Source organism: Camelina sativa, chromosome 16 (genome assembly GCF_000633955.1).
Source record: "Camelina sativa cultivar DH55 chromosome 16, Cs, whole genome shotgun sequence".
Lineage (NCBI taxonomy): Eukaryota > Viridiplantae > Streptophyta > Magnoliopsida > Brassicales > Brassicaceae > Camelina > Camelina sativa.
In genome coordinates this window covers 585,727-612,494 of record NC_025700.1, presented here as the reverse complement: position 1 = coordinate 612,494, position 26,768 = coordinate 585,727, and the positions used below count along the sequence as shown (strand labels likewise).

At 36.8% G+C, this 26,768-nt stretch overlaps 9 protein-coding genes and 2 pseudogenes across 16 annotated transcripts; 6 read left to right on the top strand and 5 right to left on the bottom strand.

Moving 5' to 3' along the window:
- Positions 530-974, top strand: LOC109129692 (probable cytochrome c oxidase subunit 5C-1). The gene has a single exon (XM_019238338.1). It carries the CDS (start codon positions 541-543, stop codon positions 733-735), a length of 195 nt encoding a protein of 64 aa, XP_019093883.1. The 5' UTR covers positions 530-540; the 3' UTR covers positions 736-974.
- On the top strand, positions 1,258-1,870 carry LOC104749078 (calvin cycle protein CP12-2, chloroplastic). Its single transcript, XM_010470656.2, has one exon. It carries the CDS (start codon positions 1,342-1,344, stop codon positions 1,735-1,737), a length of 396 nt encoding a protein of 131 aa, XP_010468958.1. The 5' UTR covers positions 1,258-1,341; the 3' UTR covers positions 1,738-1,870.
- LOC104749077 (bZIP transcription factor 53) lies at positions 1,979-3,360 on the bottom strand. Its single transcript, XM_010470655.2, has 2 exons — positions 2,907-3,360; positions 1,979-2,729 (listed from the first exon to the last, which is right to left on the bottom strand). The coding sequence occupies exon 2, from the start codon at positions 2,719-2,721 to the stop codon at positions 2,287-2,289; it is 435 nt and encodes a 144-aa protein (XP_010468957.1). The 5' UTR covers positions 2,722-2,729; positions 2,907-3,360; the 3' UTR covers positions 1,979-2,286.
- Positions 5,352-9,044, bottom strand: LOC104749075 (F-box protein At3g62430). Of its 7 annotated transcripts, none has more exons than XM_019237456.1 (5): positions 8,414-9,044; positions 8,216-8,317; positions 6,285-7,978; positions 5,972-6,112; positions 5,352-5,888 (listed from the first exon to the last, which is right to left on the bottom strand). In XM_019237456.1, exons 3-5 carry the CDS (start codon positions 7,179-7,181, stop codon positions 5,610-5,612), a joined length of 1,317 nt encoding a protein of 438 aa, XP_019093001.1. In that variant the 5' UTR covers positions 7,182-7,978; positions 8,216-8,317; positions 8,414-9,044; the 3' UTR covers positions 5,352-5,609. The 7 variants fall into 7 exon arrangements, with proteins under 7 accessions (XP_019093001.1, XP_019092998.1, XP_019092999.1 ...); XM_019237453.1 differs by having other exon boundaries at positions 8,433-9,044; XM_019237454.1 differs by having other exon boundaries at positions 8,247-8,317; positions 8,433-9,044.
- Positions 9,605-11,533, bottom strand: LOC104749074 (annotated as a pseudogene).
- LOC104753179 (F-box/LRR-repeat protein At3g62440) lies at positions 11,349-13,406 on the bottom strand. Its single transcript, XM_010475469.2, is given in 5 exon segments — positions 11,349-11,474; positions 11,827-12,105; positions 12,196-12,333; positions 12,502-13,023; positions 13,026-13,406. Coding segments are annotated over 5 exon segments (1,446 nt in total).
- Positions 13,717-14,664, top strand: LOC104749073. The gene is made up of 2 exons (XM_010470650.2): positions 13,717-13,970; positions 14,280-14,664. Exons 1-2 carry the CDS (start codon positions 13,871-13,873, stop codon positions 14,402-14,404), a joined length of 225 nt encoding a protein of 74 aa, XP_010468952.1. The 5' UTR covers positions 13,717-13,870; the 3' UTR covers positions 14,405-14,664.
- Positions 16,204-17,375, top strand: LOC104749072 (annotated as a pseudogene).
- LOC104749071 (pentatricopeptide repeat-containing protein At3g62470, mitochondrial-like) lies at positions 17,421-19,540 on the bottom strand. The gene has a single exon (XM_010470649.2). It carries the CDS (start codon positions 19,512-19,514, stop codon positions 17,769-17,771), a length of 1,746 nt encoding a protein of 581 aa, XP_010468951.1. The 5' UTR covers positions 19,515-19,540; the 3' UTR covers positions 17,421-17,768.
- On the top strand, positions 20,407-21,529 carry LOC104749070 (universal stress protein A-like protein). Of its 2 annotated transcripts, none has more exons than XM_010470648.2 (4): positions 20,407-20,795; positions 20,900-21,000; positions 21,100-21,218; positions 21,324-21,529. In XM_010470648.2, the coding sequence occupies exons 1-4, from the start codon at positions 20,624-20,626 to the stop codon at positions 21,409-21,411; spliced, it is 480 nt and encodes a 159-aa protein (XP_010468950.1). In that variant the 5' UTR covers positions 20,407-20,623; the 3' UTR covers positions 21,412-21,529. The 2 variants fall into 2 exon arrangements, with proteins under 2 accessions (XP_010468950.1, XP_010468949.1); XM_010470647.2 differs by having other exon boundaries at positions 20,423-20,795; positions 20,891-21,000.
- Positions 21,819-23,429, top strand: LOC104749069 (GTP-binding protein SAR1A). Its single transcript, XM_010470646.2, has 3 exons — positions 21,819-22,043; positions 22,160-22,291; positions 22,940-23,429. The coding sequence occupies exons 1-3, from the start codon at positions 21,915-21,917 to the stop codon at positions 23,258-23,260; spliced, it is 582 nt and encodes a 193-aa protein (XP_010468948.1). The 5' UTR covers positions 21,819-21,914; the 3' UTR covers positions 23,261-23,429.

Here is a 26,768-nt window from a genome sequence, read left to right as displayed (position 1 = left end):
TTTAGTTTAAATTGGTGCAATTTTGGATTTGATTTTCGTAGACTTGTGATTATTTGATATTAATAATCAATTTCTTCGGGATAGATATGCCTATTTCATTTCGTGTTTCAGTATCTGGATTGTGTAAATTAGGGTTCTTGTAACATTTTGGTCATAAATCCGTGCCCTTTGATACCTTCCATCGAACATAGTATGTCAGAGAGGAGATTCGATGGTAAATTGATCGAAGTTTACATTTGTATGTTTATATATAGACTCAAAATTGCATACTAGGAGAACGTAACTGATCCATACGAGAGAGTGTGTGTGTATATAGGTGGATGTTTATTGGGTATCTTCAATAAAGTTTCCAGCTTTAGGTTTTATGCATACTAGGAGAACGTAACTGATCCATAAGAAAGTGTGTTTGTGTGTGTGTATAGATGGATGGTTTATTGGGTTTCTTCAAAAAAGTTTCCAGCTTTAGCTACCATAGTGAAGTTGTCAATTATGTTAACATTGACTCTATGCTTAATAAAACTTGTGGTAGGTTGAGAAGAAATGGCAGGACACAAGGTTGCACATGCCACACTGAAAGGCCCGAGTGTTGTCAAGGAATTAGTTATTGGTTTGGCACTTGGTTTAGCTGCTGGTGGTCTCTGGAAGATGCACCATTGGAATGAGCAGAGGAAAACCAGATCTTTCTATGATTTGCTTGAGAGAGGTGAGATCAGTGTTGTCGCTGCTGAAGAGTGAATGGGACTGACTCTACTCGCTCTTACTCAATTGTTGTTGGCTCGATTTTTCTGTTGTTTTTTCTTTTTATGGTTTCACTTGAGATATCTCAGATGAGTGACCTGAGAATATGGTTGCTTTAAGGAAATAAACAAATCTGTGATAGGATTGGAGATTTGTTAACATGCCGTATTGTTTTTCAGACCTTTTTCTTGACTTTTCCTTCATTCGGATGAGTATTTTTCCAACTTTTTATGTTTCTTTTACCATTGTCAATCGATCCGATCATAGGAAGTCATTTTTTTGTAAGTATAAAATATCTAGCGAGCGCCAGTGTTCTTAGAAAACGGCTTGGATGGCTGCAAAGTTTCAACGTCGTACTGCTACATAAAAAGATTGTTTATCGAGAAATATCATTTCATAGTTCCATCGAAAAATAAATATCACAAGAGGTATTATTCAAATACGTGGAGCTTTATTGTTGGTTAACGAAAGATAAGAAATAGTGTTCACAGAATTAAATCGATGCACACTTCATATATCTTGTTCCCTCCCATTTTATCGCCAATATCTTCTTTTATCAAAGAAAAATATTCAAAGGCTGTGTGTAACTTCTCCATCCAAAACATGGCAACTATAGCTACTAGTCTTAACATTGCAACTCAACGTGTTGTCTTCACCAGCGAGAATCGACCGGTTCATCTCGCAGGTCCTGTCCGTTTGAACAATCCGTGGAATCTTGGGTCAAGAACAACGAGCCGGATGGTCAGATTTAGGCCGGTTAAAGCAGGACCGGAAAAGGGAATATCGGATGTAGTGGAGAAAAGCATTAAGGATGCCCAGAAGACTTGTGCAGACGATCCAGTGAGCGGAGAATGTGTAGCTGCTTGGGATGAGGTTGAAGAGCTTAGCGCTGCAGCTAGCCATGCTAGAGACAAGAAGAAAGCTGATGGTTCAGACCCTTTGGAGGAATACTGCAAAGACAATCCTGAGACCAATGAGTGCCGTACTTACGACACCTAAAGGTAATCCAGTCATGTTCAGGATTCCTTTTATTACAAAATCTTTGTAAATTTGTCAATTTGGCAGATGTAATGTAATATGAATGTTGTCTTTGAGACTTAATTAGCTCTAAAAACATCGTAATTTGGTGTTCCACATACGAATACAAAGGACAAAATCTCAATACGAAGGGCAAGAAACATTGTGATTTGGTGGTGTTCCATATGCGCAGAGACCAATTAGTAAGAAACCTTGAATTCAATAAGAAGAAACACATTAGCCACCAATAACACATTAGCCACCAATAACACATTAGCCACCAATTACATGACAAGACGACACATGACTAGAGGACTATGGCTACAAAACCAAACAAAGACCGGACAAATTGAAACTGCAGAAACAAGAGACATAAAGTACTTAATTGTGCTGAGGGATCCACAGCACAAGACTCATTCACTAATGACACACAATAATTGTTACAAAACTCGAACCATCACAAGAAAAAAAAAACAACAAGAAGACCAAAGACTCGATCTCAATGCTAACTTTAGAACCAATCCTCAGCAATCAAACAAAATCAGCAGAAGACCTGATGGGTTGCATAGGACAAGGCATCTGCCAAGGGTTCAGCATAGATTCAGGAATCTCAGGAATATCCAAAGCCTGACCACTAATCTCTTCAACCATCTCAAGGACAGAGTTCAACGATCTCAACCTGTCCGTCAACTCCGAAGCCTGAGCTCTCAAGACATTGTTCTTAGACTCCATCTCAACGTACTTCTTAGAAGCTTCGTCAACCTGCTCGGCGATTTTCGCATTGTCGTTCTTCAAAACAGTGACTTCGTTGATGAGATCACCGAGCTGCTTCTGTTTCCTCATCCTTGATCTCCGAGCTGATTCTCTGTTAGAGATCATCCTCTTCCTCTTCCTCTCATCCGTCACCGACGCGTACCTCGGATCATTATCGGATTCTGGACTTGTCTGCCTTTGCAACGACCCCATTTCGTTGACTTTTGAAAATTAAAAATTAAAAAAAAAAAAAAACAATAAAATAAAAATATTATTTTTCTTCTTCTCCTATAAAAAAAAAACCCCAAATACTTCTTACTGGAAAATTCCCGATTTCTAAATCTATCAAAGAATAAAGTTTGGATCAAAAACGAAAAGAAGATGGAGAAAGCGATTACTTCATGAGAAAACGTAGGTGTAGTAGAGATAAACGACGGAGAAAGAGTGTAGAATTCGAATCCGACGAAACAGGATTGAGTAGTTCATAGAAAATCTATATTCATTCCTTTATTATTGATTTTTTTCACCAGAATTCCCAAAAACCAAAGCCTAGATCAGCCAAAATTCCCCGACGAAAAAAGAAAACCCTAGATCTAGATCTAGATCTGAGGAGAGAACAAAGAAAGGAAACGAATCAAAGAGAGGAGGAGATTGAATTAATCTGAGAAACAAAGAATAGATCAATCGAATCCTTAGCTGAATCGAGAAGATGATAAAACGCAATAAAAGGTCTCTATATGAGATTCAAAGGGCAAACGAAAGAAGGCGATAAAGTAGTCCCAAGCTATCCTTTTAAAGGCGAAGATGATGATGATGATGATGATGATGATGATGATGATGATGATGATGTCCACTGTTTATTTTTTTAATAATTTTAAAAAAGGAAGATAGTAACTTTTGGTTAATCTTCTTTTTAAAATACACAAATTGGAGACTGACGCTAGCTGTGACGCCAGCCTGGAATTTTTATGAGGGAAGCACGTTTTGTTTTAAAGGGAAGTTTCTCCGTCTCTTCACGCAAAGGAATATTCCCACCCAAGATACGCCTCCCCTCCCGTGTATTAATAATTGAGTATATTATATACAGTATTCTTTATTTTGAATATTTCCTTCACGAAAGCAATGTCTAACACACAATTCATATGCTTAAAATATACATAACGACCATTAATTATAACGAAAGCCTACCAGATAGAGATGGTTTTGCTTCTTCTTAATATGCGGCTCTCTTTGTTTTAATTAATAAAAAATTATGACGTCATGATGATGATTACATCATTTTTACTTACCGACACAATTTTAAAAGTACAAGTACAACACAGACAGACAGAGTTCGGAAGTTTGCTCGTGGGCTTTTTTAAATAGGCTTAGTTGACCTAATGGGCTTAGCCTTTCTCTTGCCTACTTACTCGACTTGAGCAAAAAAAAACGACAATAACCAGTTGGAGATTAATAAAAACGCTACGTTGTGTTCGATTCAGAACAGTAGTCTCTCATATATGGGGAAAGAAAGACACAAAACCAAACCAACGGGAAGCAAAGTACTGATTGCACCTTTGTTTCTTCTCTATTCAGATATGCCAGTTCATGTTAAAGATTTTGTTCAATGTAACTCCACCTTAACAGTGTATTTGGACGACACCACCTTAACTGTGCATTTGGACTTGGACGAACTTCTCCGACTCATTAGGAGATCCGTCATAATCTGAAGCTTTGTGTCATCTCTTCCTGGCTTAAGATGAATTTCCAAAAGTTCAAGACACGGCAATTTCTCCAACATGTGCTTTATTTGCACCATCTCTCCTCTATCTCCTTTACACTCTCTTATCTTTATGACCTCAATATAGTGTGCTCTTAGTTACCTTTTTTTTCTGAAAAGGTGACCTAGATTTTGCACTTGGACATAACTCTGGGAAGCATTAGTAGATCCGCCATGACTTGCATTTTTTTGTCAACCTTTACCTGAGCACGAATCTGCACCAGCTTAAGACATGACAGTTTCTCCAATAAATGCTTCATTTGCTCCAGTTCTTCGATAGTTCCCCTGTACCTGTTTATCTTTGGGACCTCCACATGGCATGACCATAGGAAAGAATACTTCGACACGCACTGGGCAAACTAACCCCCATTCGTCTTTATCAATAGAAGTTGAATAGTGCAAGGAACCCTGTAACAAAGGATTTGAGATTCAAGATTTATGAGACCTATAGAGTTCTCAATACTTTGTTTATCCAATGAACTTACGGGGTTTCGGTAATACCTCGATGACGAGAGTTTTTAGATGTGGAGCAGAACTGGCAGGGAAAACCAACAGTTGTTAGCATAACCTAGCGACCCGTTAAACTACAGTTTCCAATGGAGAAATAAGCGCCTAGTCTCTAACATTGAGTATCCAACCAAACTAATGCTCTCGTTATTATATGCAAGACCCCGAGGATCCAAACTCTCATAATCAACATTGAGTGAAAACTAGATAATCCCTAAAACAGACCAGCTTAATCCACTACTTGTCTACACGAAAACTAGAGCGGACACCAGATTCAAAGAGGACGTTAGAGCCGATCTGTTCATCTCTAGTACCTTGAACGTTGATGCCTTGGTGAATCGAAATTGCATCTTCAGATCGAATGTGACGACTGACGAGGAGGAACTAAATAAAACAGGGGAGTTTTTCAAACCCCTAACTTTTTCAATTACAACTTGGTCTGAATTGGTTTGATTTGCACTGGGTTTCAAACATTAGTTAACCAAACCGAACCAGATTCAAATTGAGGAGGATATAATTAGCGTTGGTTTCTCTCGTATGCGTTAGTTAAGTTCATCTGATTTTGAGATTTGAGCCATTTAAAAATAGAAACAATCAAAGCAACAATAGACATATTGTAGCTTAGCCTCTCTGTTACAAACTCAAGACTGTTTTAGGCACAAAACAACTACTAAGTTAAGAGATGACTAGAAAAATGTAACTGTTCGATTCAGAACAATATCATGTACGAAAGATGCAAAACAAATAACACCTCAATGTCAACAAACCAGGAACCACGTCTGTTTCTTTGATCAGATCTAAATGTTCATGTTGAGGCAAACAAATTCTAGTTTGTTTAACCGAACTTGACCTGGACTTTGCATTTAGATGAAGCTCTCGGAACCATTAAGAGATCCGCCAAGATCTGCAGCTTTTCTTCATCACTACTTACCTTGACATGAACGTCCAACAGCACCAGAAACTGCAATTTCTCCAAGACACGCTTTAGTTGCACCATTTCTCGGATATATCCATTGAAGTGGGTTATCTTTAGGATCTCAATAGGGCAGGTCAAAAGGAAAGAATACTCCTTCAAGCATTCGCAGACAGATATTAAATTCCGATAGTGCAATTCCTGTAAAAGAGACTTTATGAGTACCTATATATATAGGCGTTTTACTTTGCTCAACGAACTTTTTTGGGGGCTTTCGGTCATACCTCAATGGTGAGAGTCCTCAGATTTGGAGATTTCTTAACAAAACGTTTTAGACCATCCCAGCAGAAATGTGTTTCAGTTGGCATATATAAATGAGACATGTTTTCAAACACTGTGGCTGTTTCACTGCCAACCCCGAACAGCTGGAACAGAATATAAAAAGTCAACAACAAGTCAGTCATCAGAATGCAATATATGGCACAACAAAACTTTAGTAAACATTCCAATGTCTAGAAAAATTATGATGAATGGTTCCCTAAGCTGCAGAAACATATTCACAAAGAGTAAGGGCAAGATTCAGTAGAGAACACTTGCCAGCATCGTGTCAACATAGTCTAAGCGCAGAATCTGAACATTTTTCAACCCATTGAACAGATTCGTTGGATCGGTTTCATTCCCATAAGTCATCAGATTAAAATGGAGCTTCGCTTCAACAAGGGAGTCGAGACTAACAACTGGAAACTCGTCATGAATATAATCACTGTATTCTAAGTAGGCAAGACTGGGAATATCAAAACTAATTCTCTTAAACTCATAGCCTTCATAATCTTCTTCTTCTGTATATGCACGCCGAATAGTAAGTCTCCTAAGGATCTGACTATACACAGTGTGAGACCAATTCCAACGTTCACAGTTGAATCCATCTATGACTAACTCCTCGAGCACAGGGCAAGCAGAAAGAAGCCTTGTAAACGCACAACCACTAGTATCATTGAACCGAACTGAATCAAGAAGGAGAGTCTTGAGAGCAGGAAGCAAGGCATTCTTCGTGAGAGAGTCAATAACAAAACCAGACCCTAGTTTCATTTTCACAACGCTCTTGCAAGTGAAGATCTCAGAAGGCAGTGAGTAATCTCCTTCGACGTTGACGTCCAGTTCAAGATCCAAGACACCACACTTGAACGCATCGCGTAAACAATCGTTGACAGTACTATACTGAGCAAAATCCAAAGACTGTAGCTTTAGAGAGAATCTCCTCAAACGGTGAATGGCATGTCGAGCCGATGCTAATCGGTCAGCGAATTTTTTGAGACTTGCCTTAGTACTAATGGCAGACGAGGAGGAACCAACAAGAACAGCACTCGGTATGACGGTAAGCAGATTCCGCCATTTCTTGGAGGTACACTTCAAGCACGCAGCCGCTTTTGCCGAGAGGAAGGAGACTACGTGAGTAACAACAAAATCATCTGGCAAATTACTGATCCTATCCATATTTTTTCGCCAACCCTTTTCACTACCAAGAAGACCTCACTCAATCTCTAATGGAACCTTGAGCGACTCGAAGCAAAAACCCAGAAATAATCGCAACCGCGTTTATGCAGAAACAAGAACACCGAAGCGTAGTTTGCAGAAATTGGAGTAGAAGACGACTAAAACCGAGAGAACCCTGAAGCAGAATTGAATCTTCAAAGAGAACTTAATGAAGAACTAGATTCTTGAAAGCAGAGCAAAGGTTCAATTTTTATGTTTCTATCAATTTTGCTCTTTTATAATAGCATTTCCAATGGTTGGATCCAATAAATGAGATCCAACTATATTTATAATTGGAAAAAATGCAAAATCAAAAGTTAGACACTTATGAAGGTTTATTGTTTTTAATATAGTCCAATGGTAGAATACTTAGTGAGGGTCTAAAAAATTAAATTTTTGACGAACTTGTGTACAAGTGAAAGATAGAATACTTATCACACAAGGCAAATATCATCATTCACTCATATCAAAACAAGACATATAGAAAAGACTGAGATTGAAGAGATTAATCGAAAGGCAAACCTTCCATGTATGATACACAAATTAGCACCCAACAATGATAGAAAGCACTAGAAACAAATGACAGAGGATCGAAAATAAAAGAATAGTCTGCAACCACCATACAGGATGCAAAAAGTAAAATAAGGATCAACTTACATGTTACTATTGGACTGTAAATCCTGCTGAGAAACTCCCTCTGATCCACTCTCTGAGATCGTGCTCTGGCATTTTGGTGCAACCTGAAGCAACTGGTTCACCTGCATGACCAATAATAAGATTTTAGTACACTTCTTAACAGCGTTGCAGTATCTACAAACATCTGTTTTGAAGTAAAACTACATACTTTGTGCTCTAATTCATAGGAAACAAGAAGATAAGCACATACACAAAATGTTTAGGGAAACCGGGTATTAGCTATCCACAATTTCATAACAAGGTCTAAGTAAACATAGCCACACAGTTGACGAGAAATGTTTTTTTGTAAAGTTCAGTACCTAATAATTTACGCAAGGGTTAGAATAGGACCTGTGGAGTTAAGTTCAACATAGAACCCTAATTTTTAAAAGTCACAAACTGAAGCTGTTCAATCGCAGAGACTGCATAACATTACAGTGAGTGTTATGACAGAGTGTAAAAACTAAAAAGCAAATCCTTTGTGAATGAAATGAAGAAAGATAGCATACAATGCATACCAGCCCATGAGAAACTAACCTCTGCAGCACATATAGGATCAGCAAGATCGTCTTTAGCTTTAGTTCCGGAGTTGCTCTGCAGTATCATTTGCCACTGAACCATACAATACATATCAGCGCAAGTGTAGTCCAGTGCGCCACACAATTGACCCTCCACAACTTCTTTCCTCTCACCCTTAAGCTCCTCCGGCGAAGTATGTGCCACCATTGAACTTCCCAGCACCTCTTCACCCGTCTCCTTTGCATTTTCAGACATTCTTTGCTCTGTAAAACAACTGTAGTCTCGCAAAACCTGATCAAGCACAGGTAACACATTGTCATGCCCTTCCGAACCAGTGGTCAATTCGTAATTGAGAATATCATCATCCGAATCGGGACCCAGTTCCATGTCCTTCCTCCTTCGGCGGATGAATCGAAAAGAATTAGTGCGATTCATCAACCTTATCCCCCTGGATGATTAGAACGATGGTGAAATCACTGCACGCGAGTTCAACGCTGTATGATTTGTCGATAAGGTTGAGAATAGCCCCGGGGACACGGATAAGAACCTCCTCCGTCGCCTGAGGCGGAGCAAACGGTGAAACGAAATATTTTTGTTTTTTTTTTGCCTAATACACATACCCACCTCCAAAAACTGACACGTATGTAGTTAGACTCGCTTCCAAAAACTCCAAAGTTAAAGACTCGCTTCCAAAGTTTTTTTTTTGTTTTTTGTCTTTTTTATTTACTTTTTTTTTTAACTTTAGATTTAGATCCGTTATTGGATCCTCCGTTGGAGATGATTTTATATGCTCTGATACAATAATTAATTAGCCAATCATTTTGCGCCAGCTGTAATCATCGCCTCCCAATCCAAACTCCGGTTAATTTGGGTTTAGGTTTGTACTTGGACAAATTGAAACTTGAGTAGCCTTTGCAGGTCTTCACAGTATCGTTCCAATTAACTTGGTCTGAATTGGTTTTTTTTTTGCACTGGGTTTCAATTTCAAACATACTGAACAAGATTCAAATTGTAGAGGATCATATAACAACAATCGAGACATTTAAAATTAAAAACAAGCAATCAAAACTAAATCCCTGTGGACGTTAAATCCTCCTTGACCGGAGTATATCTGAGAAACTATAGTTCAGCCTGTCTCTTACAAACTCAAGAGTGTTTTAGGCACAAAACAACTACTAATAAGTCAGAGATGTCAAAAACACCTAGCTGTTCGATTCAGAACAAATATCACGCATGTGTACGAAAGATGCAAAAAGAATAACACTAGTTCTAATGTCAACAAACAGGAACCACGTCTGTGATTTCACAAGTTCATGTTGTGAGGCCAACAGACTCTAGTTTGCTAAACCGAACTTGACCTCGACTTTGCATTTGGATGAAGCTCTCGGAAGCATCAAGAGATCGTCCAAAATCTGCAGCTTTTCTTCACCACTACTTGCCTTGACATGAACTTCCAACAGCACCAGACATTGCAATTTCTCCAAGACATGCTTTACTTGCACCATTTCTCCGATCTTTCCTTTGAATTGGGTTATCTTTAGGATCTCAACAGGGCAGGTCAAAAGGAAAGCATAGTCCTCTAAGCATTCGCAAACTGTTTTTAAATCCCGATAGCTTTGATAAGTATAGTGCAAAGCCTGAAAATATATATGTTTGTTATGACTACTACCACCTATAAGAAGAGTATTGATTATAAGGTTTGTTCAATGAACTTTTTGGGGACTTTCGGTCATACCTCAATGGTCAGAGTCTTCAGATTTGGAGATTTCGTAACAAAAACTTTTAGACCATGCCAGCAAATATCTGCTTCAGTTGGCATATATAAATGACACATGTTTTCAAACACTGTGGCTGTATTAATGCTGGCCTCGAACGCCTGGAACAGAATATAAAAAGTCAACAACAAGTCAGTCATCAGAATGTAAACATTCCAGTGTCTAGCAAAATTATGATGGATGGTTCCCTAAGCTTTACTATTTGTTAAGCTGCAGAAACATATTCACAAAGAGTAAGGAAAGATTCAGTAGAGAACACTTGCCAGCATCGTGTCAACAGTGTCTAAGCGCAGAATCTGAACATTTTTCAAACCCTTGAACAGATTCGTTGGATCGGTTCCATCCCAAGCAGTCATCAGACTAAAATGGAGGGTCGCTTCAACAAGGGAGTCGAGATTAACAACTGGAAACTCGTCATGAATATAATCATCGTACTCTAAGTAGGCAAGACTGGGAGTATCAAAACTAATTCTCTCAAACTCATAGTCTTGATAATAATCTTCATCTTCTGAATATGTACGCCTTATAGTAAGTCTCCTAAGGATCTGACTACACACAGTGTGAGACCAATTCCAACGTTCACAGTTAAATCCATCTATGACTAACTCCTCAAGAACAGGGCAAGCAGAAAGAAGCCTTGTAAACGCACAACCACCAGTATCATCAAACCGAACTGAATCAAGAAGGAGAGTCTTAAGAGCAGGAAGCAAAGCATTACTAGGGAGAATGTCAATAACAAAGCCAGACCCTAGCTTCATTTTCACAACGCTCTTGCAAGTGAATATCTCAGAAGGCAGTGAGTAATCTCCTTCGACGTTGACGTCCAGTCCAAGATCCAAGACACCACACTTGAACGCATCTCTTAAACAATCGTTGACAGTACTATACTGAGCAAAATCCAAAGACCCCAGCTTTAGAGAGAATCTCCTCAAACGGTGAATGGCATCTCGAGTACTAATCGATCAGCGAATTTTTTGAGACGTGGCTCAGACGAGTAGGAACCAACAAAAGCAGCACTCGGTAAGACGGTAAGCAGATTCCGCCATTTCTTGGAGGTACACTTCAAGCACGCAGCCGCTTTTTCCGAGAGGAAGGAGACTACGTGAGTAACAACAAGATCATCTGGTAAACTACTGATCCTATCCATCCTTTTTCGCCATCAATCTCTAATGGAACCTTTAGCGACTCGAACCAAAAACCCAGAAACCGCGTTTATGCAGAAACAAGAACACCGAAGCGTAGTTTGCAGAAATTGTGGTAGAAGACGACTAAATCCGAGAGAACCCTGAAGCAGAATTCAATCTTCAAAGAGACCTTGAGAAGAACTAGAGCGGAGTCTCTTGAAAGCAGAGTAAAGGTTCTATTTTATTTGTCTATCAATTGCTCTATTTTATAAATGCTCGGATACAATTGTTTATCAGCCAATCATTTTACGCCAGCTGTAATCATCCCCTCCCAATCCAAATTCCGGTTTACTTTGGTTTAGGTTTCTAATTTTATGGTACGTATTTTAATTTCACGAAAAAAGAAAACGACACAACAACCACTTAAAGATGAGAAAATGCAAAAACAAAAAAAACACAAACGTTCTTATGTTGTTGAATCAATCAACAGACTTAAGCAAATCTAGGAAGGACCTAGAATTTGCACTTGGATGAAGCTCTGGGTAGCCTTTCCAGATCTGCTACGAGTTTCAGCTTATATTTACCTGTTGCTTGAGACTGAACTTCCACCATCTTAAGACATGAAAGTTTCTCCAAGAAATGTTTCATTTGTATCAATTCTTCGAGTGAACCATAGTACTCATTTATCTTCAGGACCTCCAAAGGACTCGACTATAAGAATGAATACTCTGACACGCACTCGCAAACAGTGTCTTCTTCACAGTAATAAAATCTCTTAATGTGCAAGGGACCCTGAAACAAGACGGAAAAGATTTGAGATTGAAGATTAAAATCACGAGTATCTAATTAAGGATCTTTGGTGGGGTTTGCAGTCATACGTACGTTGATGTCGAGAGTTTTTAGATTTGGAGATTTCTTGATCAGCATTGGCAGAGGAGACCAACAGAAGTTAGAAAGGCTAACATATAAATAAGACAGCTTTTCAAACACTGGGAGTGCTTCACGGAAGACATAAAACATCTGGAACATAAGAAAACCAATCAATTAAAAGCATACCTAGCAAGATTTTTATACTTATATGTCACTATAGTTCCATAATAGAGAATATATATATATAACCCTTTTTAAGTTTCTTTAAAGTTGTTGTAAGATTTTGAATAGAAATTGAAATCAATAGAGTACACTTACCTTTGCAGTCATAATGGTGTACAAGTTGAGAGTCTCGACATTTTTGAGCCAATTGAGCAGATTCATTGGATGGAAGCGCCTTTCATCCCCTGTCCCCCACATATATTTTTCTTCCGGACAAAGATAGAGAGTAGCTTCAACAAGGGAGTCGAGATTAACATTTAGATACTCTTTTGGAACATAATCAGAGTAATACAAGTAGGCGAGACCCGGAGTATCGAAACTAATACTCTTGAAATCAGAGTCATCAAAACAATCCCACACTTCAGGCATTATAGTAAGTCTCTTAAGGCTCGAACTAGAAACAGTGCGGGACCATTTCCAAATTTCCCAGTTGACACCACGTATGGTTAATTCCTCGAGCACAGGAGACGCAGCAAGAAGCGTTTTGAACGCACAACGACCAAACTCATGGAACCGAACGTAAGAAAGAGAGAGGGTCTTGAGCGCTGGAAGAAGAGAATTCTTAGGGAGAATGTCAATAACGAAACCACATCCTAGTGACAGATCAGTAACTGTCTCTCGCAAGTGAAAACTTCAAAAGGTAGTGCATAACCTTCTTCGCCATTTATCGAGAGTTTAAGAACCGTGACACCACGCTTGAGCACATGACGTAGACAACGGTTGATATGATCATAGTGAGCAGGCTCGGTATCCTCATCAAAGCACCAATTAAGAGAGAACTTGTGAACACGAGAAGTGGGTGGAAGAGCTAATACTCTGTCCACAAAATCCGTAAGAGTTTCTCCATCCTTAATAGAACCATCAAAATGAAGATCTGGTACGATGGTAAACAGATTATGCCATCGCTTAGAGAGAACCGTGGTGAACGCGGCCTCCTTCGCCGAGAGAAAGGACCCGATGTGGCATATAATCTCGTCTGGAAAATTGCTGATCCGATCCATACTTTTAGCAAACCCTAGAGAAGTAGAGACCTCCACTCCCTCCCTTGTACTCTTTCAATCCCTAGCCTCCACCCCCAGTGCGCAGGACTACAATGCATTTTACGGATTAATCCAATGAAAACGTGCCACGTGCGTCCCATAATTTCGTTTTGCCGCTTCAAATGTTCTTAACATAACCGCCACTTTAAATTTATAATTTTTTTTTGGCCTGACTTGGTTTTCCCAAACCGACAAGTCGAACCAAATCACGAACGACAGCGTTTTAATGTTCCCTTTTTTAATACGCTGTTTTGAGTAGAAATGTAGAAGAAGAAGAAGAAATCAACAGTGATGAACTAAAAACCCTTCCGGGCAAAAATATTAAAAATCCTCGAAGCCTTTGCTTCATCGGGAAAGTATTTGAGAAATTGTATCTCTTATGTTCATCTGAAGATTTTGAATTCTTCATCGGGGAAGTATCGGAGATGATGAAGACGAAATTTTTGGATTGGTATTTGAAGATCGCGATTGGATCAGCTATTATAGGCGGAGGCATGGAGTTCTTCATGATCAAGACTGGTTTCTGTAAAAAATTCTCTATCTTTTCAATTCTTTCTCGCTTTTAATTTTAATCACTTAGATTTTGGGAATTTAGGGTTTTTTTTTTTCCGAATTACCAAGAATTGATTGCAATGGTTTCTGTGAATAATTTAATTCATCGATTTTGGAAACTCTGGGGAGTTTTAAGTTTAATCTCAAGTTTGATGATGAAATAAAGCTTATTGATGTTGAAGTTTCTTACTTTCTTGTGTACTTGTACTTTCATTTTTTTTTAGTTTCTACATTAGACTGGTTTGGGTTTTGATGAAATTGTTTTGTTATGGAAACTTGCAGACGACAAGGTTACTGTGATTGAAGCAGAGAAACGGGCCTGGGAACATTCTCCTGAAGCTCAAGCCATGAGAGAAGCTCTTAATCCCTGGAGAAACAAGGACGCTGAAGCTAGCAAAACTCCATAGATCAAGCAAGAAGCTCTTTATTCTCTCTCTCGTTAAGTTCTTTTCACTCTCCAACTTGCAATTTTTCTGCTTCTGTTTCTCTCTGTTTGAGAGTTGGAAATTTCATTATATTGTGTTTGTCAAATGCTAAATGCAGCCAGCATCTTTGACCATACTTTACATGTTAGCAAGATACGAGATGCTTACATATTATTAAGGGGTGCCAAACCATAAAAAGATGTCTTTGTTTTTCTTTCTCTGCACTTGAGCCTACTTCTTCATCTTCTTCTGTCTCTTTAAGTCTTGTGTTTTGTATGTTTATATACTTCTTCCATAACTTGTGTAGCAGAAGTTCTATATCTAAAAGAATAGAATTGGCTACTTTTTAAAATTTTGCTAAAATACTATCACTTATAGTATGCTTCGGTTTACATATATAGACACATACGCATGTTCAGATATGTATATGTGTTTTGAAGGTTTAAATAAAGACCTTTTCCTTTAAAAAATACTATTGTAAACATGTTACAATGAAATAACAGATATGTATTGTATTGTAAACATGTTACAAGTTGAACCATTTACTAATGAGTTGAAAGATCCAGTTAAGATCCCCAAGTCATCAATCTTCAATGTATCTCTGGTTCTCAATGATGATGGATGTTATATCTATATTAACATTTTTGAAGTACATTTTGTGTTATGCCCTTTTAGTTTTGTTTATTTAAAAAATTATTTACAACATTAACTCCTAAAATTTTTCATAACTAACATTACTCCAGATTTTGTTTCCTAAATATTTTTCATTTCATTCTAACTAAAAAAATTAAATTAATCAATATGGAAATGGAAATTATTATACATATAACCAAACATTCAGTTGTGTTTTGAAAATATATGAATCATTCGCAAACAAAGAAAACAACAATTTGATTCCCATTTTGTTTTCTAAAACCTGTGAGCTTTGATTCTTAACGTAAGAAAAACTTCGATTGACATTTATTTAAATATCATAATTAACATATATAAACTTAATAAAAAAATTAATTATTACGAATATGTAAAATTAAAAAAAGTCTGAAATACTATATAATATGGTTCTATAGTAGATGAGTTATAAAGAGGACATGTTGGAATTAATAAAATATTATTAAATTTGTGTTAACACGGGTTAAATCTTCACTTAATTATTTATCAATACTACTAATATTAGAATTTTTGACATAAAATCAAGTTGATTTAACTAAGATTGTATAAAATAATTAAATCATTAGGAAAAATGTAACTTAATCACAACGTATAAATTATTGATTATGTATTTAGATTCCTTATTTTTTGTTATAATAATTAAAATCAAATAAAATATCAAACACTAAACAAAACAAACTAAATATAACAAACAAATCGTTATGAAATATGTAGCGGGTTAAAAAACAATATAAATATTTAGTCGCATAATAATCGGAAAATTTAGTCATTATTCTATTTACAAAACATCCAATATTTAATAAATAGATATAATATAAAATATAAATTATAATAAAAATTATATGTTTGTGGCATTCCGCGGATTAAAATATAGTACAGTAGTAATAAGTGATCCTATGTTTTCTGTCAAACTGGTTCATAAAACCTCCGGTTCCAAATCAAACACATGAGCAAACAATAAAATTGGCAAATCTGTGAATTTGTTTATTTTTTAAGCAGCAAATCATTTTCACCTTATAGGGTCTACAAGAAGGCCCATTTAAGAAATAAATGGACATGATAGCCCGTTTAAAGGAGTAGTTTTTTACGCTGTCGTCAATGGTGGTGGCTATTAGAAAACCCTAAACCCCACAGCGGCAACAGCAGCTTCTCTCTCTCTGTCGTCTTCCTTTGTTCCGGCGCAGCGGATCTTTCTCCGTCGTCAAAACACCATGTTGATAAGTCAATGCCGTAGCTTTAAGCCGTTGATCAACTCTAGTCTGCCATTGTTCCGCCCCTTTCTCTCTAAATGTCTCGATCAGTCCTTCAATACCATGGCTAGTAGCGGATACGTCGGTAAGATTTCTTTCCTTGTAATTTTTTTTTAATTTTTTGGAAATGACAAATACTGTGTCTTTTGTTTCCTAAATCGTCACTATCACCTTCTTTGGTTTATTGGGGAAAAACTCCATAGAGGCAGGCGTCTTCTGGGACGTCGAGGTCTCTACAAGATCCCTGATGGTCTCAGTGCTGCTGATGTTTCGAGGAACATCAAAATTGCACTGGCGGTAATGGGACATCGTGGTACGGTCTCAATCAAGGCTTATATTAATGCGACGAATCAAGAGATCCAGGATCATGTATTTCACCCCGCCGGAATCGAGCTCAATCGCGTACCAAATGGTTGGTGAAGAAGAATTCAATCTCTCTCTTTTTTTCTTTTTTTTTTAATTAACTTGTGTATTATTATGTGTTGTTGTGTATCTTGATCTCCAACTTTTATGGTTTCAGGCTCGCGGTTAGGACTCGATCATTCGAGACGTGCGGCTCTTTTAGATGGCATGGGGAGGTGGGCATTTGTAAATACTGGAAAATCTTCAACGATAATGTTAATCACAAATGACAACCCTATCCCCTTTTACCCCTCGCTCAAACGGAGAAATTTCAATGTGCTTTGGAATTCCCTATCAGCTGAGGGAAAAGCCTATCCCCCAGACCCTAATAAGAAGCTCAGAACCTTGTTGACCCCCCCCAATACACGCTCTTCTTGCTTCTCCATGCCTGCCTTCCTGCCTGCCTTGATGTTCATAATAACTGATTCCTTTGTTTTCCTGTCCATCTTTTTAACTTCTAGATGATCCTCTTCTTTTTCTTCTTCTTTGTCTAAAGCCTTTGTGTGTTTGTTTGTCCTATGAAAACATTGATGTTTCATCTTTCTTCTCTTAAAAGTCTCTTATTCTTTTTGTGTGTGTGTGCTCTAATCTAATGGTTTGCAGAGGTTTTGAACTCTTCTCTCGTCCTGAATGCATTGTGAATGCTTTATTTCATAAGAGGGCACGACAACTGTGAATCAAATCTGTGAATTGATTATTAATTTTAAGCAAATCGTTTCACCTTCACCAAAAAAAAACGAGGTGTGTTGTTCACTCAGATGTTACAATACAAAGAGCAAAGACATGTTTGACACTCTATTTAAATACTGAATAGTTTAATCCCCGTTGTGCCACATTAGAACCTCAACTGCTGGCTCGAAGCAGCTACCAAATGTGATCAGTTAAATCCAAGCTGTGCAAGTGCAGTCATGTTCTTGATTGAAGCAAGATTTCTCGCACAAAAACTTGCAGATGAGCTTACAAATGAGCACAAGCTTTCTCCGAGCCAGTGACTTGTAATATCCAGTTATGCGCCCCCCAAGTTATCAATCTTCCATGTATCTCTGTTTGAATTTCCTTCTAGTCATCTGAGCCCATCTTGCAAAGATTTCTGCTGCAGCAAACTTACCAGAGAACTTAGCTCTCTGCGCCAATTCCTCAAATATCTCTCGTTGTCCTCCTCTGTAGAAATCAGCAGCAAACTTGTTATAATCAATCACAGGGGTTTTCATTCCTTTGTCAAGCATCTCCTCTAAGTATCTACATGCCTCTCTGGACTTCCCTTCACCTATAAGCCCTCTGATCAAAACCGTGTAGGAGTTATCGTCAGGACAAATCCCTTTCTTGATCATCTCGTCCCAAACAGCTCTCCCCATCTCGTAGTTTCTCGCCATGAAGTAAGATTTCATTATCATGTTGAATGTGTGTATTGATGGCTCAACTTCGTTCTGGATCATCTTGTCGTAGACCCTTGTGGCGTGTTCCGGCATTTTCTGGTTCGCCATCAGTTTGATCAGCGCATTGTACGTTTTGCCATCCGGAGGATGTCCCTTCTCTTGCATCTCCTCGAGCAGTTGGTAAACCGTATCCAGCTTCTTCTGAGTCCCAAACCCCGTGATCAGACACGTGTAAACCGCAGCATCGGGTTGCAACCCCGAATCAATCATGTCATCAAAGTACTCAACCGCAGTTTCCATACTGGACTGTTTACAAAAGTCACGGATCATGATGGTATAGCTACGGACATTAGGGCAAGGCCCCTTGGATTTCATGACATGGAACAATTTAATCGTATCAGATTTTTTTCTGCTCCTCAACAAACCCTCAAGCATAACGTTGTGAGCTACAATGTCAGGTTTCAATCCCTGATCAATCATATCATTCCAGATTCTAGCTGCTTCCATCAAGTTCCTCACACGGCACCAACCATTGAGTAGAACAGTGTAAGTCATCATATTAGGTGTAAACCTCTCTTTCAGCTTATCAAACAGAACCTGAGCTTCTTTACCAAGCTTACCCCTGCCAAGACTATCAAGCAAGCAGTTAATGGTTTCCACACCAATTTTAAACTTGTACTTCTTCATCAGCTCAAAGATACCAACAGCTTTCTTCCTCTCTTTCGCAGCAGCGAAAGCTTTCATCGCGATAGTGAATGTATCCATAGTCAATAGACCTTTCGTACCCATCTCTTCAAGAACAGAAACCATAGTTTCGAACTGTCTAGTCTTTGCTAAAATACTCATCATGGAGTTGTAAGTTGTTGAATCATGAGCAAACCCTGGCTTCTCTGCAGCCCAACAGAAGAACCTAAATGCAGGTTTCCTAGCATGTCGGAACCGTTCTAAAACCTCGACGATCAGATCGTGCGATAGATCAACCTTCATTTCATCAAGAACAGCTTCCATGTTTCTATCCAACGCAAACAATTCATCAATCACTTTGCAGACTCTCTCTACTTCTTCCGGATTACTAGTACTTGACTCAGCACAACTGACCTCAGTTTCATCATTCTCGTCTTCAGATTCAATTCCGTAATCATTAACATCAGAACTACCACTAGATAAACCTCTAAAAGCAAGACTAATATCAAGCGAGTGTGGCAGTGGAGGATGATAAATAGAAGAATGAAACAGACGAGAGAAGGGAAAAGAGCTAGCACCGGAAAATCGAACTTCCTCTTCTCCTCTCCCGGAAATAAATTCATCGGAGCTGGATGAAGGAGAGCGAATGAAGGGGCAACGAAGCCGTTGAAAGCTGCGAGGAGTCTTAATGGAGCTTCTTCTCAAAGCCATGGAAGCTCGACGGCGATTAAGCAATGGCGAAGTTGGGTGATAAACAGCGGAGCAAAAATCAATCAGAGGATATGGGCCTTAATTGATTGGAAGCTTCGGATGACCCATTAACGGCCCATTAATTTGGTTACGTGTTCATATATAAACCTTTTTGGGTCACAAACTCACAAGGAGCATTAATGAAGGGTGTCGTTTTGTTTTTGAGTTGGAAGGTATCTGTATGCATCTTATCTTCATTTTAGGGTTGTGATAATTTCTCAAGTTTTTTTTGTTTTTTTGAGGCAGGGGACCAATTATTATTTTGAGATTTGTATTTGCTTCAATCATAAACTTATCTTACTGTATACGTTATCTTTTCTTTGTATACATTTATGGATATTACAAAACTGAAATTCATGATCACTCAATCATCAATGTAGTAACATCATCAATCATCATTCATCAATATAACCCATGATAACTAACTAAAATATATATATATATATATATATATACATATATATATATATATATAACTAAGGGATATATGAGGAAAATAAAATTCCAGATTAAGTTCATTAGTATTGACTTCTATTTTCATTAATATTGAGTTCTATTTCTTCTTTAGAATAAAATGTAGAACTCATAATATATAATAACTTATAGTCATATACTAGTTTGTCCAAAAAAAAAAAGAGTCGTATTGTGGATAAGTTATATGACTTTTTTTTTTTAAGAGTCATGCATGAAATTCCATGATTATACAAAACACAAATTGTAGATAGGACTCACATCTGAAAACAAACAAAATAAAGTCTTTATCTATATTTAGTTAATATCTTATCTTTACATTTAAAAGAAGTTTAACACCAAAGAATTTCTCAAATGTTAGAATTAGACAAGATATATAGTGTCTGCAAATATCTAAATAATTAAAACACTTAGTTCCAGAAATGGGAAATCAAGTTGGTTTTGCCTAGCTACTTGTATAAATAGAAAACACTACTGCAATCTCCTCTTCCCTCAAGAAGCCTTCTTCGAAATATTTCTTCTCTGATAATAATTAAAAGCAAAAGAAAACAGTTTTTTTTTCTTTCTATATTTTCTTTAATAAAAAAAAAAGTAAAGAGATGGAGGAAACGAAGGAGAGAAAGATAGTCGTAGCAGTGGACGAAAGCGAAGAGAGTATGGAAGCTCTTTCATGGAGTCTTGACAATCTTTTTCCGTATGGTTCCAACAATACCCTCATCCTCCTCTACGTCAAGCCCCCTCTTCCCGTTTACTCTTCCCTTGACGCCGCAGGTTAGCCCCCTTTAATCTTTTTATTAACTATCCTAATATATATATACCGTTTAGCTTAGAATATTGATTTTGTTTAATTTGGTCGATTTTTTTAGGGTTTATAGTGACCGGTGATCCGGTTGCAGCCTTGATGAAATATGAACACGAGCTCGTTGAATCAGTCATGGCTCGATCTCGAAACGTGTACCAAGATTTTGAGTCTGATGTAAGCCAGCTTACTTTCTTTCGATTATTTCAACACTTTGCTTGATTACTCATTTATAGAAAGTGAATTTAACTAAATGTGTTATTTGATGATGTACAGATTAAAATAGAGAGACGAGTTGGACGAGGAGATGCAAAAGAAGTTATATGCAACGCAGTTCAGAAACTTAGAGCTGATATGTTAGTGATTGGTACACATGACTACGGCTTCTTCAAAAGGTAAATTCATTCAATCTTTTTAAGACACACACCCAAAAAAAACATTTTGATCTAATGGGTTTCCTTATTTAATATGGTTTGTGTATGTGTATCATTGATATATAGGGCATTGCTAGGGAGTGTGAGCGAGTATTGCGCGAAACGAGTCAAGTGTCCTGTGATTATCGTCAAGAAGCAACCTCAAGATAATTGATCAGCTTATCATCATCACATATCTCTTTATATATAATTGTATATATGTTGCTTTGATGTAACATTTGAATCAATCTTCGTATGCAATTATGAATACATGACGGTTTAAGAATAGTAAATGGCACAGTACGACGAAAATAACTTTATTTAAAAAAAGATACAGTATGCTGATATTTTTAGCAATTTAGTTGTCACATAAAGTCGTTAATACTAAAAATTAATACAGTTATTATACTATCTGACTTCCAAGTTTCCAACACAGCAAGTCAGCAACACTCACCAGTCAACGCACTCATACTTAAAACGACGCGGGTTTAATCTTTTGTCTTTGCCAACAAAGAACCCCAGTTGTTTGTTCGTTTCATACAAAAGCCCCAAAACTATATATTATTTACAAAGAATAACCAAAAGGACGCCGTATGTACAAAATCACGAAGCTGCGTGAAAAGTTGTCTCCCTAGCCCCTTCCTTCGCGAAGAAGAAGAAGAAGAAGAAGAAGAAGCGATGTTCTTGGTCGATTGGTTCTATGGAGTTCTGGCAACTCTCGGACTGTGGCAGAAGGAAGCGAAGATACTGTTTCTAGGTCTCGACAACGCCGGCAAAACCACCTTGCTTCACATGTTAAAGGACGAGGTTCGTTTTCTTCTTCGAATCAGAGATGAGTAATCGCTTTCTAAAATCTTGTTTCTGTTACTTAGTCAGTGAATTTGAGCAATCGATTGATCGTGGTTTGATTTCGGGGGTTTCAGAGACTGGTCCAGCATCAGCCGACACAGCATCCGACATCGGAAGAGCTTAGTATCGGCAAAATCAAGTTCAAAGCCTTCGATTTGGGAGGTCATCAGATTGCTCGTAGAGTCTGGAAGGACTATTATGCTAAGGTTTTTTTTCATCTTCGTGTTCGCTGTTTTATATCATTGTTAGTATTTTTAGGTCAATCAATTCGCCAAGTCTTCTCAGACTCTCTCTCATAATGCTAGTTTAGCGATATATGTGTAGACTCTAATCACTAAAAAACGTATACAGTTTGACATGGTAGTAGAGCTGAAGTGAATTCTACAAATGGTAGCTTCAAAAGACTCTAACTTGGAAGTTTAGAAGATAGCAAATCTATAATAGTCTTCTTCTTGTTGCATCATGAGGTTCACTTGATCACATTTTGCTGATTACTGATAGACTTACCTTGTTGTGACCTCCTTACTCTCTTCTGTAGCCACTGTGCTAACCACTAGTTGCGTTCTACTCGCTTATTAGTCCAGTTTTTGGTCCCAAAGAAACAAATCTGCGAATGTTAGTTTGAAATCTCTAGATGATATTATTTGCAATGACATGATGATTGATTGCTATGTGGAGGTTTAAAGTATCTATAGAGCATCTCAACATGAGGTCTCTTGTGATTACATTCTGATGGCTGGTGATTCCACTGAATGAATAGATCAATAGACTGTGATGTCTAATTACTACCTGCCCTGTTCATATTTTATCTTCAAGTTTGTAACATTAATTTTTTTGGTCTCTCGTACTATTAGGTTGATGCAGTGGTATACCTAGTTGATGCATATGACAAAGAGAGGTTTGCAGAATCAAAGAAAGAGCTTGATGCCCTTCTCTCAGATGAATCTTTAGCAAATGTCCCTTTCCTCATCCTTGGAAACAAAATCGATATTCCATACGCTGCATCAGAAGACGAGCTCCGTTATCATCTAGGTCTCACCAATTTCACCACGGGGAAAGGTAAAGTGAATTTGGCAGGAACAAATGTCCGTCCCCTTGAGGTGTTCATGTGCAGCATTGTCAGAAAGATGGGTTACGGCGAAGGATTTAAATGGGTTTCTCAATATATCGACTAGATCAAAAATATATATATAAGTCTTGTCTATATACAATGTGAGTGGTATCGCCTTGTTATAATTAATATCTAATGTATGATTACGATTCAAGATGTAGAATGAAATATGTGAATAAGTAATGTATATTGTATGTGTGTGTTGTATACAACAAGATTTCTATTTTTGACTACTTATTAATTATATAATATTGAAGTGTATACAGAGAGTTACAGACCAAACTTGAATCCTATGAAAAGTGTGAACCCAAGTGTCTGTGACTGTACAACTGTGTGGGGCTTTGGCAATGGCTGTCTCTTAGCTTTTGTTGAAAATTCGAGAGATGAAGAAGACCTCTACTTTAATAATGTCTGTAGGAGAAGAACCCCATGTGAATCGAGTTTGACATTTAACAATCACAATGTCCTACCCTGAAGACCAATCAATTTGACACTTAGATGTACCATAATCATGAGTGGTACGTATGTATTGTTGTTTTACATGTGTTATGTCTCTTTGTGAACTTATCATTATGTCTGTTTTCCTTCTTTATAGGTATTGTGAAATGAACACAAACAAATCTGTGGATAACCATGAATTTATTTTCACTAAAAATAGAGAGTAGACAACAATAATAGTTCACAACAAAATTGAGAGAACAAAAGAGAACACACATGCTTTTTGAGTAGCCCACCAATCACCTTGATTGATCTCAGCCGCTTTGAAACGCTCAAGTCGCAACACAATAAGGCTAATAGATTAGATTTTGTGACTCAAGTATACTACTACTGTCTATGGACTATGTATGGTTTTTAACAATTATTTTTTTTTCTTTAACAAAATTTTCATTAGGGTGCAACTTTCCCTTTTTGTACATCTTTTTCAGAATTTATCCATTGGATTGATTCTTTTCCACGTGACCCAAAGTTAAAAACAATGAACAGTTTTTGAAAGGCATTATTTCTATTAAAAATTATTCCTTGGATCGATACTTTGTTACAACAAATCTTGCTGTTTCTTTTTTTATTATTCGCCACTTTTCAGCAAAGCACAGCCGAGCTAGAGACTGGTTCTCTTTCCCATGGAATATATGAACATATGAAGATGTGACCAAACGAATAATTTGATTTTTTAAGTTTCTGCTCGAATGGGAAAATCCAAAATATAAAGAAAGTCATTCGATCGAATCGGCTCTAAGTTAAATTTTTGACTACTGATCGTCGTGGTGAAAAAGAAGAGATAAAATTCACAAAGAAGTATATTAAGCTGGTTTTTGGGATAAAGGGAAGCACATGGATCACTCATTCCCACGTGATATCTAAGCCAAGAACACGTGCCTTCCTCTGAGCTATCTGACTTTTAATTTGATTGGTTTCATTTTTTGTTCAAAACCCAAAGCTTTTGGATCCAAAAGAGGTCTCTATCGTATGAATTTGAGCAAAACTAGATGATTGGTTTAATCTCCCAACGCAATATTCTCTATTTTCTACTCGAAGTCATATATTTCAAATTAGTAATGACGTTTAAACTATACAACTAGTGGATGAGTATTTGATAATACTACTAGATTCTTATCTTAATGTTTGCGCCAACTTTGACACTCATTTGGTTCTATATAAAACCCATGTCTCGGTAAAAGTCACCATAGAGATAGAGTCATACATAGACAATGCAATCATACGCTGCAATGTCGAAAGTTTCCATGTACTACAATACTTTTAAACGTCGCACTAGCAAAAATCTTGTTTTTGGGTCTTAATATAGATACTTGTATATATGACTACAGATAGCAAAATATACTAACGTGTATATATGAAAATATGAAGGGTAGGTACATGATACACTACTATCATATATTCATATATGCGAAATGTATTTTAAAAATAAACAGTATCGTTAAGTATGATATATATACGCCGTCATGGTATGCCACATAAGATGCTAACATGTTTATAGAATGGGGACAGTTGCCCTTTAAGTAGACCCACACTTTTTTAACTTACACTAGTTAACTACAAAAATTAACACGTAATCGTCTTTCTAGTGTTTGTTAACCCAAAGCCATCCTGGCACAGTTGTCCCAACCAATGGCACGGTGTGTCGTATCATCCAATTAGCTTGTATCTATTTAATATGCTTAGACTATCTTTTATTTATAGTATATTACTACTACACATAATAGTTCTCATCTGATATTTATCTCTACTTCTCAACTAGTTCAATTTCGTAGGAAAATTCAAACAAGAGATCATATTATATGAAAACAAATATAATTTTGGTTTGTAAACATATACAAAATCATCTATTATATATAAAAAATCATATAAATTTATTATAATTTATGTAATTATCAGGAAAATATATGATTTTGCGGGAAAACTGTATTTTTAAAAACTTTATTTATTTGTTTCTTTATATAAGTGTGAATAGAAAAATGAAATACATAATGAAAGATCGATATTTTAATTCCGAATGATTAAACTAAACTATATATAAGGCTAATAAATTGGAGCCAATACACATACATTGCCTATAAGTCAAAAAAAAATGTAGAAGGAAGTTGTACCTATAATATTTTTTTTTTTTCTGAGTTGCATTATTATTATTATCGCTGTTATATTCAGTTCCCAATCATAATGGCTAACCGTCCCTTGCTATATAATTTTTTTTTGTTTATTCAAAGAATCCTATGGAATTAAAGGTTGGATATTTACCTTATTATTATTATTATTTTAAAAAATTCAGACCTTGCTATACATGTTGACTTGACTGACATTGCATTTATTTGAGACCAAACTAAATTCTACTACATGATTTGCAATGGCATGCTATTTTCTGTGAAACATTAATCACACAAGACGTGACCCGATGAAATTAGTTACGTAATATCACGACGGTATAAGATTGGAAAAAGTTAAAATATCGATCATGTATATATCTCTAGAAATATCTAATTATAATCATTCTAAATTTTTCATTTTGTTTGGCAAAGAATAATAGCCATAGAACCTAATGAAGAAAATAAAAGCTAAGGTATATAGTAAGAAATAATTGAACATGATTACCCAAGAGATGGGTGATAAAATAATGCAATCATTCGTCACGCAATGACGATTTCAGAATATGACAAAAATCACAATGATTTATATATTAAACTCACACAGTCTACTATTTTAATCAAATGTTTTTAAAGTTTCGTAATCTTTGTTTAATCGGTAAAAAATATCTCACTTTATATATTTTTAGAAAAAACTTGATGTTAACATGACACAAATTACTATACTGAACCTTGATTGAGATTACTATAGATCTACAAATCCAAAACCTTGATTGAGATTACTTCACTGAGATAGAATTAGTCCAAACCGTGCCTAAGTAGATAACTCAACGTTCAGCCTACATTGAGAAATAGGATTAGAAGATTATATATTTAGGAAAAAAGTATATTCATCATGAAGAAAAGAGTAATTAGAAGAGATATGATTCTGAGATAAACACGAGGATTAGTCTAATAAGATAACGAGTTTTAGTT

Coding starts and splice junctions, on each gene's coding strand:
- LOC104749069 (XM_010470646.2), top strand. CDS start 21,915: ATGTTCTTGGTCGATTGGTTCTATGGAGTTCTGGCAACTCTCGGACTG. Junction 22,044..22,159: donor TTCACATGTTAAAGGACGAG/GTTCGTTTTCTT, acceptor CGGGGGTTTCAG/AGACTGGTCCAGCATCAGCC. Junction 22,292..22,939: donor GGAAGGACTATTATGCTAAG/GTTTTTTTTCAT, acceptor TCGTACTATTAG/GTTGATGCAGTGGTATACCT.
- LOC104749075 (XM_019237456.1), bottom strand. CDS start 7,181: ATGGATAGGATCAGTAATTTGCCAGATGATTTTGTTGTTACTCACGTA. Junction 6,113..6,284: donor ACTATGTTGACACGATGCTG/GCAAGTGTTCTC, acceptor ATTCTGTTCCAG/CTGTTCGGGGTTGGCAGTGA. Junction 5,889..5,971: donor TGAGGACTCTCACCATTGAG/GTATGACCGAAA, acceptor TCTCTTTTACAG/GAATTGCACTATCGGAATTT.
- LOC104749070 (XM_010470647.2), top strand. CDS start 20,624: ATGGAGGAAACGAAGGAGAGAAAGATAGTCGTAGCAGTGGACGAAAGC. Junction 20,796..20,890: donor CTCTTCCCTTGACGCCGCAG/GTTAGCCCCCTT, acceptor CGATTTTTTTAG/GGTTTATAGTGACCGGTGAT. Junction 21,219..21,323: donor GACTACGGCTTCTTCAAAAG/GTAAATTCATTC, acceptor ATTGATATATAG/GGCATTGCTAGGGAGTGTGA.
- LOC104749073 (XM_010470650.2), top strand. CDS start 13,871: ATGATGAAGACGAAATTTTTGGATTGGTATTTGAAGATCGCGATTGGA. Junction 13,971..14,279: donor CATGATCAAGACTGGTTTCT/GTAAAAAATTCT, acceptor GGAAACTTGCAG/ACGACAAGGTTACTGTGATT.
- LOC109129692 (XM_019238338.1), top strand. CDS start 541: ATGGCAGGACACAAGGTTGCACATGCCACACTGAAAGGCCCGAGTGTT.
- LOC104749077 (XM_010470655.2), bottom strand. CDS start 2,721: ATGGGGTCGTTGCAAAGGCAGACAAGTCCAGAATCCGATAATGATCCG.
- LOC104749071 (XM_010470649.2), bottom strand. CDS start 19,514: ATGGCTTTGAGAAGAAGCTCCATTAAGACTCCTCGCAGCTTTCAACGG.
- LOC104749078 (XM_010470656.2), top strand. CDS start 1,342: ATGGCAACTATAGCTACTAGTCTTAACATTGCAACTCAACGTGTTGTC.